This window comes from Euprymna scolopes, chromosome 7, assembly GCF_053919585.1.
Source record: "Euprymna scolopes isolate OS-2025 chromosome 7, ASM5391958v1, whole genome shotgun sequence".
Classification (NCBI taxonomy): Eukaryota; Metazoa; Mollusca; class Cephalopoda; order Sepiida; family Sepiolidae; genus Euprymna; species Euprymna scolopes.
This window is the reverse complement of record NC_136488.1, coordinates 132,669,164-132,683,541: the sequence shown is the minus strand read 5'-3', so window position 1 is coordinate 132,683,541 and position 14,378 is coordinate 132,669,164. Positions and strand designations below refer to the sequence as shown.

At 31.1% G+C, this 14,378-nt stretch overlaps 2 protein-coding genes across 2 annotated transcripts in view; one reads left to right on the top strand and one right to left on the bottom strand.

Annotated features, from left to right (window-relative positions):
• Positions 1–14,323, bottom strand: part of LOC145279946 (protein wntless homolog) — a 69,394-nt gene extending 55,071 nt beyond the window's left edge. The window contains exon 1 of the mRNA XM_080131544.1: positions 14,026–14,323. Within this exon, the coding sequence (XP_079987670.1) occupies positions 14,026–14,131 (106 nt within the window). The 5' untranslated portion in view covers positions 14,132–14,323. The remainder of the gene's footprint in view (positions 1–14,025) is intronic.
• The window catches only part of LOC145279947 (follistatin-related protein 3-like), a 221,894-nt gene that overhangs the window by 122,976 nt on the left and 84,540 nt on the right, over positions 1–14,378 (top strand). The window lies entirely within an intron of this gene.

Genomic DNA, 14,378 nt, shown 5'->3' with positions numbered 1-14,378 from the left:
CTTTTATATGAATTCCTGAAATCACTTCCTTAACTGAAGATTATATAAAAAAACAACCTCCGAATACTAAGAATGGCTTTCTGAATAATGGTTTTATTTTAGAATTTGGAATCAGCAGTTTAGCGATGTGTGGAATATGACATCTTGTCTTAATATAATATACGATAAATATATAATATGCAATTTTTTTACTTGGTCTTTTGGCTTAGATCAAAGTGTAGTATCTGTTCTTAGAATTCAAGCGGTCTCATCTTTCGCCTCACCCCACCCCCACTAAGAAAATAAGGTCATGCTTTCCATGTCAAGCTTTAGAGAAACGTCACTCGAAAATAAGGATGACCTAAATAATGTTTTTAGTTCAGATGTGATTTTAGGAATATGACATCTTGTCTCAATTTAGTAATCGATAAATATAAATTATGCATCTTTTTATAATAGAAGATAATGCTCGGTAGAAAATTAAGCTGTACAAGACGGTTACTTGGTCTTTTAGCTAAGATCAGTGTAGTATCTTTTCTTAGAAATCAAGCAGTCGCATCTTTCGCCCCCCCCCTCCCACTAAGAAAATAATGTGATCAAATCCATTCACTCACATTTCGTATATGTAATACGTATGATTTAGATGCATTTGTTTGCATTGTAAAACGTGTGTGCGTGCCTCTCTTCGTCTTCCTTACTCTAAAGAGAAATAGTGTTACTAAAAAAGAAAATGGCGTTTGGCTTGTTTTTTTTTGTAAAAACGAAAATCGTTAATATTTTTTAAGCATATTTTTTTTTTTTTTTTTACTTCACATTTTTGGCTTGTTATTTTTCGTTTAACTATCGTATCCAACTATTTTTAACCTACTAATAACTTCGGTAATGTTTTCATAACGTGTAAGTTAATATTTTAAACTAGCTCTACCCTGCCACGTGTTGCTGTGGCTCAATTTGGTGCAATGGAAAATTACAATAAAAAGAAAATGCATGTTTCTTATATTCTTAGTACAGCAATCCACTCCAAAAAGTAAAAAAGGCGAAAGTGAAAAAATGTTACTCTTGCAGAATTGGATCCTGATCCTCGGAATTACCGTCAATCATGGCTTGGGCTCGACCAACAATCAGTAGATAAAGCTGAACGTAGGAAAAAATGTTGAAACGCTAAATGTTTTTTTTTTCTGTATACAAAAATGTGAGTTAGTAATTGATATTGAGTGATGGGGAGGGGGGGCACTATACACAGATTCGAAAAAGTTGTCCAAAAACAAATAAATGAAAGCAAAGGTAAGGTAAGTTATGTTTCTACCTAACTGGATAATTGTTTAGTGTTTTATGTAATGTAAAATGTTTAATCGGCTCGAAAAACAGAAATGGTTGCAGACTGTTGAATACGTTAAGTTTGGGAAAGTAAGTTGAAAACTAAAAACTATACAATACAGTGTCAAAAACCCACCGAATATATGTTACCATGACATAGGCTGGCATAATTGGTGGGTTTGTGACAGTATTTCGTATAGTTTTTTTAGTTTTAACTCACTTTCTCAAACTTAATGTAATCAACAGTGTTCGCCACCATTTGTATCTTTCAAATACACCGATAAACACTTTTTCGAGCCGACTAAACGTTACATTAAATGAAAAGGGTTTGTATTACTAAACACAGATACAAAGTTGTCAAAAAATATATAACAAATAAATGTTATCAAAGGCAAGAAAATAAATGTTCTACCTAATTGGATAAGATTGTAGTGCTTTTATGTAATGTATAATGTTTAATCGGTTCAAAAACATGCAGTGTTTATCGGTATATTTGAAAAATACAAATGGCGGCAGACTGTATCAGACGTTAAGTTTGGGGAAATTTTGGGAAAATGAGTTTAAACTAAAAAACCATAAAAATACTGTTAGGAACTCAATATATGTTAGTGACGTAGGCTGACATATAATCAGTGGTTTTAAACTTTTGCTCGATACAGGTGACGACTTAAGAGTCCCTTTTAGTGATTACCTGGTTTGAGGATATTTGTACAACTAAACGGCAAATCTGCCCCCAAAATGCGGTATTATTTTACTTTAAGGCCCGTCTCATGTTCGTATATAACAAAATATTTTATTGTAGATTTCGGTGTACTAAAAACGAATCTGCAAACCGTTTCCGTCGCAAAAAGAAAGTTTTCATGATGTGAAGAAATTACTTTATCGAAAAGTGGGTGATCACTTTTCAATGTAAATTTAACTTGGAATGAGCACCCACTTTCTGACCACCTGAGAGAGGGGCATTTTTCTGTGTTTCTTGGCTAAAATGTTTTGTTTGATTTCTTTTGCATGGTAATAACCCATGAACTCTGGGACTATTTTCCATTTAACAGCCGTAGCCTTTGTTTATGCTACGTACGAGGATAAACGAAAGCCGTTTAGCCAATAAACATGGGGGGAAAAATCCCCCCCCCCCCCACTCTCTCAGGTGGCTAGAAAGTGAGTGCTTATTTTAAGTTAAATTTACATGGAAAAGTGATCGCCTACTTTTCGAAAAAGTAATTTCTTCATATCTTTTAATCTATTTTTTTGCGACGGAAACGGTTTGCAGATTCGTTTTTAGCCCACTGAAATCTACAACAAATTTTTGTTATATATGAACGTGAGACGCACAGCCCTTTATGGAAAATTTTATCAAAAATCCGGGAGAAAATAGTTTACAATAAAAAACAGCAAATGAATTCGATAGGAAAAAATGGATGCTATTTTTCTAAAATTTTTCTGTGTTTCCTGGCTAAAAAGTTTTGTTTGATTTCTTTCGCATTTTGCAATTTTAAACAGGTAATTTTAAAGGATTTTCCAAGGGTAGAAAGAAAGCCCCCCCCCCCAAATTGTGGCCACAAAATGGGTGACCATTTTACATTAAATTATTATGGAAAAGTGATCCACTTTTTTAAACTAACATTTCTTCATATCTTGGAAACTACTAGTTTGCCTTAATTATAAATTTTATTTTCGTTTTCAGCGATCCCGAAAACCTATAAGAGTGGTAATTTTAAAGGAATTTGAGGGTGGAGTAATTCTTCATATTTATTTTTTTTTTTTTCCAATAAAATAAGAAATTAAGAATTAGACAAATTTATTTTAGGTAGGCTTCGCAAGGAAAGATTTTAAAAGTAAAAAAATTAAGATAAACAAATGATGCTAGTGCACTTATCGATCCGCGCTATTTTTTAAATCATATTTCCAAGTTTAAAGTTTTGTTTTTTTATTCAATTGTAAGGTTAAAAGTACAAAAAAAAAAAAATGTACACATATAATTTAAATAGGGATTTTTTTTTTACCCATCTATTAATTAGATAGTTAAATGTTGTAATTTGAAAGTCGTCCACGTGTGGTGCACATGAAAGGCTAATTTCTAACGGAAATGAAATGGCGAACAGTCTCGCAGTTATGATAAATATTTTTATTTTATTTAATATATTTTTATAATTTGCGATCTTAATGATCTTAATTTATTTTAATAACATACAATCATTCCTTGACTTAAGATAAATTTTCTGGAAATTTCAATTAAATTGGTAATGTAGAAATATGGTTCTATCGACTTTGAACGAACCAAGAATTACATTTTTATATATATATATATATATATATATATATATATATATGGATTGTATGAGTCTTTTTAGCGATAAGAATCGCTTATATAAAATGTTTTTATATACAGACCACCATTACAGCTTGCTGACGTCAAGGTCACGTGACATGACTCAGCGTTCATTAAATTACGTATAAATATTGTTAAAATGTCACTTTTCTTATATAAAAAAAACAAAAAAAAACGGTAAAGTATGTAGATTCCATTTATGTATAAAGTTGATAAGATCGAGCAAAAATGTTTTACTTATATTTCAAGGAGTCATAACATGTTAAAGGCTCTGGGGGGCAGGAGAGATGGATTTGATGTGTAGGAAGAAGAGATCTGCTTTATATCAGGTTATTTAAGAGTATATATATTGTTACGGGCTGGGAGAAGCTAAGTCGGGATGATCACTCCTAGTTAGAATTTTTGAATAAAATGGCGCTTCACCCTACGTTCTCAACACAATAAAAATAAAAACATCTAAAACGCGTCGGTGCGGACTTGCGCCCTAGAATGACAAGTCCGAGATTCATGAATAACTCATTTAACCTTGAACAATTCAGGCACAAAGCAAGAATGATAACATGGATAAAATATCAAGGGTTTTATTAAACATGATTAAAATTTAATGTAACACCTCAAGGGGTTGGGGTGAGGTCGAGCCAACGAGAAATTAAAAAAAAAAAAAAAAAAAAAAAAAAAAAATGGTATTAGAAATGGGGTACTTAACTGCCGATAAAGATACCGCATAGCCAGCATAGCTTCTTTCTTGCTTTTTATTATTATTTTTAAAAAGTCCGTGAATGCAGATACATTGCTTTCTGTAGGCTTTTTCGAGTTCGTCGACATTATCTCATCGACCCGAAACTTGTACGCGATGGGTGTCATTTTACATTGTTCCACGTGGGCATCATTTCCACATTGATTTTTTCTGGCAGTTGAATATTAAGTTTCTGTTCATGGGGGTTTGAGTTAGCCAACAAAAGAAAGTCCTTCATTTTATCCTCGGAACAGTGCGGAGATGATTCGTCCATCATATCTGGTCACTGGTTCCTTCCCTTGCTTTTTGGTATGACGGTGCGAAGAATTTTTCCATCCACTCCCTTGTGGTATCAATCCCAAAAAAAGATTGTTTTTCGTTTCTCCCGCTTAAAGATTTTTCTCCTCCACCCTCCTTCCTTTCTCATTGCTGCTATTGCTTTTTGGTGCATCGGTTTTTACCTAGCGAGATAGGGGTGAACGAAGGGAAAGAAAAGGCAGGGGGTTAAAGGTGATGGCAGGGTTCTCGTTGCTAGCGCTGTTGTGTATGAGGGAGGGGGTGCTTGGAAGGGGTCTACGCTTGATTTAGAGAGGGAGGAAGGGGGTTCGCTACTCGCAGCTATTTATTCATTACATTTTTCTTTCGTTTCTTTTCTCCTCTCTATCATTACTATATACTGTAAGAAACTATTCAATTAGCATACAAGTCCTAACTGCCATTGTATCGATCGATTTGATTGGTCGAATCTAACCAGACATGTTATATGCCTTTGGTGCCAATTTCTTTTCCAGTTTCAGTTCCTTCTAGACTAGCGGAGAAGAAGGATTCATTTTTTTCAGTATGTCTTCTATAAGGAGACTTGAGCGCTAACAGTAGTGCCTTCTTTAATTCAGAACCCTGCCGTGGACAAAGTATAAACATTTATTAAAGACTACAAGTAGGCTTACCTGTAAGACAGAAGGTCTTCAACCACTTTACGGACTTTTAACCTTTCATCTTCAGTATGCAGCCTTTTTGCGTTGCTACCAATCTTTGGGGGGCCACGAAGTCCTACGGAACACAGCTAACTTCAATTTTTACCTGCAACGGACTTTGATAACATTGCAGTATGCAAAAGGATACTAACTTTGGCTCATGGAAGCAAACTACCCGCTCTAATGTTGGATGCAAGATGGCACACTATTTTGTGAATTTTACAGGTAGGGCTTTTCTTTTGTGATTGTCTAATTTCTTGCATTCAACAGAGAGCATCGAACCTGTTAGATAGATTCCGATCTTGCTGCAAAATAATTCCTAAAACAACGCCACTCAAATGCACATATACACACCCCCAACCTTGTCAACATGCCCGAAAACCTATAAAAATTGACATTTCAAATGAAAACGGGGAGTTGGCAGTAATGTAAAAATGTACCGAATTTAAAAAACAAAATTTAAATTTCCCTTCCATTTTTACAACAACCGTAAAATAGAGCATTCTCCGCAAGTTTTACCCTTCCTTTAAATCTTAATATTTTTTTAATTTTGAAACAATTTGTTAAACGAGAACTTTTGGTCCATAACAAAGTTGTGATTTAATTTAAGGTTTTTCCAAAGTAAAAAACAAAATGTTCTGAAATGGAGTAGCTGAAAGGAAAAAAATGATGTCTGCAGAGAAGGTACCGGGCAGATGTCTACGAGAATCTATAAATATTTTATAGGCGAGTCTCAAGTTGGAAAGAGAGAGGTAACTCTAGAGAGAGGAGGGCTAGATATATCAGAATTTGGGGTGAATTTTTGACACCCCTAACACGAAACTGCGAAAAAAAAAAAAAAAACTCGTAATTTCTCTTTAAAGTGGATTGTTTATTTTCTTTATGGAATATACCTCCAAAATAAACTAAAAAAGTTGTTTAAAAAATAGAAATATTTAAAAAAAAAACAAAAAAAAACAGTGTTTACAAAGTGCCTGCACGCGTTCATGCAGCCATTTTTTTTACGTAATGAAATCAATTGAATTTCACGAGTTAAATTTTTTCAATTTTTAAACTTTAAAAATTGATAAAATTTTTTCTATCAGTTCAATTTTTATATTTTCAGGTTCCATGTGAAATTTTATGCTCTTTCCAATAAACTGAATATAATATTCTAGACGAGCATTTTTTTTTAAATTCACTCCCACCATTTTGAAATGTTTATCAATATGAAAATAATTTTCTCACTTCAAGTTTATATATCACAAATTGAAGATAAATAAAATAAATTTAAAACAAAAAAGTTATTTGCAAATTTACCTGTAAAGTCCAAAGTTTAAAACCTTTTTAAAAACCATGTTATTTTTTTTTTTTTTTTTTTTTTTTTTTTAAGTGAACCTTTATCTTGTTCAGAAAATTTCGTAGAATTACAATTTTTTTCTATTTCATTCAATGTTTTTTTGTTTTTTTTAGATATTTAAAAAAAAAAAAAATTCACTCCAAAAAGAAAAATATTAAAAAAAAAAAAATCATGTATTTCTTTAAGAAAATAGAAATTTTTTTAAAATCATTCGACTTTTGTTATCGGCAAAAACTGATAAGAGAAATGGGATTATTTTTTTACCTACGGTGGCCCATATTTACTAACTTGTTTACAAGAAGCAATAGAAAGAGACATTAATTCTGGCGCTTAAAGCCACCAAAGATTTCAACTGGAATAAAAGGAGACATTTGTCTCCCTTTATTCCAGTTGTTGACAATTTAAAGTTGAGGTATTTTTTAATTCTTGCTAAAAGCATTTTATTTAAAAAGTACATGGAATACAAAATATAAATATGAATAAATTCTTAATAAAGAACGGAAGTACACTTTGATTAGTATTTTTGTAAGTGATTTTTTGGAATGTATATATACATATTTTATCGGAGTAAGTTAAAATTCGTTGATTTTCTTTAGATCTTTAAAGAGAACTGATTTTAAAAAAATATTGCATAATTTGCTATTAAACCTGTTATTTTTTTTTTTAAATTAGGGGTTGAGTTACATTTTTCAAGTAGTCATTCGAAGGATAGGATGTCGAATTCAAATTTTTTATCACGCATTTTTAATGGCGTTTTCTGACACTGCTAGAGGAGGGCAAGTTGGGAAAGTTCCCTTTGTAACTCATTTAGACAGGAATATTCATTGGTCAACTGAGAATCGCCAATTTTTTCTGGATGATGGGCAGAAATTGGGTGTTCAATTTAGTAGAACGTTATAATTGAAAACTGAACCCTAGGCACTTCCAACCCGTTGTGTAGAATGTCATTATACACATTTAGTGACGTCATCATTTCGTGTTTACTATAATTTGGGTCAATTTCTATGGAAATCATTTATGCAGAAATTTATGAATAAATAAAATGTACAATAAAAAAATGGATAAAAAAAATATAAGACTTACCTTTTATAAAACAAAGATTTTAATAAAATTAATTTTAACCTGTTCTGTTGATACATGTATCTAAACATGACGTCGCTACAGGCATCCATACTTTTTTGAAAAAAAAGTAAAGTGCAAATTTTGATTATCACCCGCTGTCATTTTAAGTAATCATATCCAAACGAATTTTTATTAGCCGATTTTTCTTTTGGAATTTTTATTATCTCAAGACTCATATATTCTATTATATGAATATATATTTTTTATTATTGGAAACCTGTTATATAAAAACATGTTTCAACTTCATATCGCGTAATATTTTAATTTAATATCATTTAAAGCTTTAAAAATAATTTAGAATTCTGCTTTATTTTTTGTTGTAATTCAAAAAATTATATTACGGAGAAAAAAAAAAAAAAAAAAAAAATTGTATTTTTTTTTAACATGATTTTATTGTCCAATTTTATTTACAAGTGAAAAAAATAACTGGATTTTATATATATATATATATATATATATATATATCTTTTCAGCTTCAAAGAATGTTGAAATTTTTATTTTTTTTTTTAGCTTTTATAATATGAAATATGGTGGGAGAGGGATAGAACACCTTAAAAAAATATGTAAGCTAATCTAATAATGAACAAATATCGAAAATTTCAGGAAATTACGGCTTATTTGATTTTTGCTAGATTTAAAACATGGGTGTGTCTACGGCTTAAAAAACGGCTTTCTTCAGGAACGTTTTTTTAAAGCGTCGATAATGTAAACACGATTTTTGTCTCGCATTTTCATTTTTGTATGCTGTAAAATTATTTTTTAAATATTAGCAGTTTATTTGAAGCTTCTTTTAAACGGTAAAAAATTAAATTAGTTATCGTGTTACATACAGGGGCTTAGGTGTGTCAGAAACCGACCTTATGAATGCATGGAAAAATATTGAATAATTCGACCTCCTATCTTTCCAAGCTTATAACCACTTGAAAAATGTAATTCCAACACTAATTTTTTTTTTTTTCAATTAAAGGCGCAAAGACCAAATTAAAAAAAAAATAACAGGTTTAATAGCAGATTATGCAATATGTTTTTTAAGTCGGTTTTCTTTAAGATTTGGAGAAAATAAACGAAATTTAACTTATGTCGATTATAAAAAAAAAAAAAAAATCGATATAAATTCCAAAAAATAACTTACCTATACAAATTACTAATCAATGTGTAGTTCCATTCTTCATTAAGAATTTATCTTATATATCTCTATATTTTAAAATCCATTTATTTTTTAAATAAAAGAATTTTTTAAACGCCTATTTGAAAAAAAAAAAGGCGCCATAACGCAAGAATTTTACGTTTTTATCAAAAACCGGAAGGACTTTTATCGTTTTGAACTACAGATGGAAGTAAAACCACACGTTCGCGTTAGTCATCTAGCCTTGTCCGTGAAGAAATGTGTTCCCATAGTTTAAAAGTAGTCAAATTTTACTCATAAAATTTTGCCTTAAAAATTTTTTTCTTTTCTCAAAAAATACATAAATTTTTTATTTATTATATTTTCATTCTTTTTTGTCGAGTGAATTTAAAAAAAAAAAAAAAAAAAAAAAAAAAAAAAAAACATTGAATGAAATAGAAAAATTTGTCATCGTCCATTACTTACTGGACAATATAAGCAGAACATAGGCTTTCAATCAATCAAAAAAAAAAAGTGTTTTTTTTTTTAAAAGGTCTTTGGACTTTGCAGGTAAATTTCCAAAAAACTTTTGTTTTAATTTACAATATATAATTTATTGATCTTTTATCTTCAATTTATGATATATAAAACTTTGGTACATAAATTATTAAAATTTTAATAGACATTTCAAAATAAGGGGGGGGTAAATTTAAAAAAAAAAAAAAAAAAAAAACTTGTCTAAAATATTATATTTGGTTTATTGGAAAGATAAAATTTCATATCAACCCTGAAAATATCGTAAAAATTTAACCAATAGAAAAATTGTTATATTTTTAAAGTTTAAAAATCGAAAAAAATTAACTCGTAAAATTCAATTGATTTCATTACGTAAAGAAAAAAAAATGTCTGCATGAAGGCGCGCCGGCATTTTGTAAACACTTTTAAAAATAAATATTTCTATTTTTTAAACCACTTTAATAGTTTATTTTGGAAGTATATTCTATAAAGAAAATAAACAACCCACTTTTAAAAGAAATTACGAGTTTTTTTTATATTTTATTCGCAGTTTCGTGTTAGGGGCGTCAAAAATTCCCACACTGTGGCGCGCGTTGGAGGTACCTACTGAATCTCGACGACGTTGTCAAATGCTTTTAAATCTGAAAATTAAGTCTGCAATCAATGAGATTAACAAAAAGGTTTTAAAAGTGAAAATTGTAGAATTTAGAGGTGGGTGCAATCTCGTAGACGTCCACCCTATTCTGTACTTTCACCTAACAATTAAATAAGATGCCGTAAAACTTTAATTTAACTTGAAAATACTATTTATAAAAAAAAATTCTCTGCATAAAAACAAGAAAAAAATGCATTTGGATAACGAAAACACTTAAAAGGGGAAAAAAGTAAATTTTGCGTAAACAATTTTTACATTAAAATTTAGTCGAGGATCAGTTTGTTTCTACTTAGAATATTAAAAGCAAAACCTGTGTATTTTTACGTATTTGCTGATTTTACAAGGTTTCCCCCCAGCGTATTATAAATACCTCAATCTCCCCATGTTAACGCTTTCGGAATAAACACTCAACCTCGAAAGCCGTTCTTAACATGGGGCGGTTGGGGGTTATTCCGAAAGCCGTTCTTAACATGGGGTGGTTGGAGGTGTTTATACTACGCTGGGGCAGGTCGTAAAAAAAAAATAAAAAAATAACTTCAATCAAATTTACTTACCTCCTCGATGGCAAAGATAGAAACAAAGTCGGTTTTTAATGTGGCATTTGTGCATTTAGTGGTAAATTTTAATTTTAGAAGAGTTCCGTCCGCGGCAAGGGAAAAATTAAAACCCTTGCCCATTTCTCCGTGTTAATAGATTTCGAAATTGTCACGGATATGTTAAAATGTACAAGTGTTGAAAATCTAGACCCCCCCCCAAAAAAAAAGGGGGGATTCTGAATTAGGACAAAAAATGAGATTTTCGCAGTTTGGGATTTTTCTTTCACTGGCCGAGGGAGAGGAAATTAAATAGAGAGCCAAAACAGACACTATTTTAACGATATCATATAAAAATATTTTTTAAATAAATTTTGTTAACCCGACCGACCACCCTAAGAAAAATAAAGACACTAAATAAATAAACCCAAAATTCTTTTCATGAAGTCTTATATTCACGCTCACAAAATTAAGCACAGAATATTCGGAAATCTCAAGTAAATTTTCATTTATCAAAATTTTACTGTTTATTTTAATTCGATTTCTTTTCTCGGCTTGGGACATTGTTGTTGTCCGAGTAAAAACAGATTTCCAAGAAATGGCTACCACCGTCTTCTCTAACCCTAAAAAGTAGGTTGTGAAGGAGACTTTACTGATTATATATATATATATATATATATATAACACAATATTTTTCTTTTCTAAACTTCAACACAAATTAGACTTGAAGCTTTCCAAAACAATAAAATCACAAAAAGTCAATGTAGAAAAGAATTAGAGTTCATCAAGTACGAGTTTGTCAGGTTCGAATTCTTTTATTATTTTTTTAATTTTTTTTTTTTTTTTTTTTTTACCAGGTACTGTCCGGGAGTTTTTCATTTTTTCTACACCTAATTTTTTGCTGTTAAATGTGATTTTGAAAGTAAAGTTTAATTTATCACGATTATTATTGTCATTAAAAACAAAACTTTTTTCATCAATGTTCAAAAATGCTGTAAAACTAATCGTTAATGTTTTTAAAATATTCGATGCAAATAACTTCCTAAAAACGTTCACTATTTTAACGAAAACTTGCTTTCAAAGCTAGAAATGAATTTCTATTCAGCAGTTTAAATGCTTCCCAATTGCCTTCAAATTCCGAAAGGTCAAGAAATAATTTAACTTTCAAGTATTATTAAAATGGCTTACATAAGAAAAAGAAAGGCATTCTGTTAGATTTTGATTTTGTAATTAGGATTTTAATAATTTCGTTTTATTTTACGTTTTTTAAAAAAAAAATTATTTTGTAGACAATAACTATAATAAAAACATTTTAATAACGTGCAAGTTACGTTGAGACGAGAAACACAGCCGTGACCACACATTTCTAAAGAGTTAGAGTTAAAAAGTAACTTAAAATATTTTAATCAATTATTTTATTTTTAAAATGAAACTACTTTATAAATTTACGTGATGTTTGGAATACGCTATTTTCTTTCCGTCCTGAATAAAAAGATTTTTGGTACTTTCATATTTATGAACCCGCGATTTCCATGGAGTTACAGATTTTTATAATATAGTGGGATTCTGGACAAATCACCTTGGTTTGGTTTTTTCGCCGATTACTCGAAACAGAAATGAGTTGGAGTTTTTTTTGGGGGGGGGGGTCAAATTCAATTAGAATTAAATTGAAACAAACACAGCATATTTACTACCAGATTTTTTTTTTCTTCGTAATTTTGGAATTTATATTAATTTCGCCATAATACGCAAATACGTAATGTTTTCACCTGAAGTGGGTTGGTTAAAAAAAAAAAAAAAGAAAAATAAAGCACCGAATTTTATATGCGAAACTGATCCCCCACTCTAGTTTCTACAATTTTTTTTTAGTACTATTTTTCTAAAAGTTTTAATTTTTTTTTCATCAAATGAAGAATTCGGATTTCAATTGAACGTATTTAGTTTGTTTGAAGTTTATTTTTCGTGATCAAATGCCAATTCGATAAAATTGATTTTATTTATTCTCCTCAAACAAAAGTAAAAAAAATGGTAAAACTATACAAACACCGTGACAGCGAATTACCCCTACCCCTAACCCTAACCCCTAACCCTAACCCTAACCCTAAACCTAACCCTAACCCTAAACCTAACCCTAACCCCAACCCTAACCCTAACGCTGTCACGGTGTTTGTATAATAATACCAAAAAAATTTGACAAAAAAAAAAAAAAATTTGACAAAAAAAAAAAAAAATGTACCCAATGACATCTTTTTATCAGCTTTGTTTTTGTTTCCGTTCTGGTTTGGAAATGTCAAAAAGAATGGGCCGTCTTTAAAAAACGGATTATTATTTCCGGATGATCTTCAAGTTTATTTACCTGCCCTCCTTTCTACCGGAACAAAGTTAGGCATGAGGTCAACTTATATAGGCAGGTTCCCCTCCCCCATCTTTTTAGGCGAAAAGACGGGGGCGGGGACTCAGAAAAGGGGTCAACATTTACCCTGATATTGGATCCGTCGGCATTTCCCCGGTGCAATGGAGGTGGGATGGTGCTTCTTGGGTAATAAATCAATCCCACGCTCAAAGGAGAGGCGGGGGTAATGCCTGGGAGAATAGCTGTCTAAGATCGAAATGAACAATAGTTCAGGTTGATAAAAGGGGCGAGGGAGTCCCTAAGCCAGGTGAGTGTTTACTCATACATCGTCTTATACAAGAATGGACGATTATCAGTCGGAAATCGAGAGCGAGAGGGGGGGGGGGAATAGGGTAGATCCACCATTTTATAACTATTTTTCTCTCTAAGTGGACATTAATGTTCTTTTTAAAGGGGGGGGCAGATTTTTTATATCTCAGGGTTATTTTTGGCTAAAAATGTGAGGCGGAAAAAAAAAAAAAGGAATAATGGAAGATGAATATAGAATTGTACAATGTCAGATAGAGTTGAGAGAGAGGGAGGTCAGGGGCGGGGGGGGGTCGTCGATTTTTTTTTTTTTTTTTTTACCGGGCACGAAAACAGGGAAATAAAGTGTTATATTGAAGATTTTAGCTTAAGATGACTCCCATTTGAACATTCTTATAACTAAATTAGTTATAATTTAATAATTCGGCTCAAATATTTTATCTGATCTAAAAAATAATATATTAAAAAAATAAACATTTCGAGACCTAGTGCAGTTTAACATCCCCAAACAATTTTTCATTTTAGGAAGAGTTCCATCTGCGCAAGGAAAGAGTTAAAGCCCCACCCCCCTCCATCTTCCCATGCTAAAAATGTTTGGGTTTTTTTTTTTCTAATTTTCTTGGGAAGTTAAACTGCACAAGTGTCAAATTTTTTTAAATATTTTTTTTTAAACCGAATATTTAAATAAATTTTCACACAAATCAAAAAAACTATTTTTTGATTGTTTTTAATAAATCAGAAACATAAAAATGAACACTTACCAATTAAACCACCGATAAGAAAAAACACCACCAAAGCAATCAGTAAACAAGTGCCTAAAACCGATAATTTCCGCCAACTTAAAGTCTCCAAGACAACACCGGTCATTTTGTGATTGTTTTAAAAAAAAAAAAAAAGAGGAATGGAAACTCGTAATTATATTATTTTAGAAACAATAACGAAAAAAAAAATAGATATCTGAAACTAATAATTATTAAAGAGCGCCGAAAACTGCGTCGGGTGTTTTTGCGATGGTCGGCAATTTTGTCTGTCTGTCTGTCGCGCCCTTTTCTGGAACTCATGGATCAGTTCATTTATCTGGGGCGAACGAGGGGAGGGAGGGATATGTCTACTT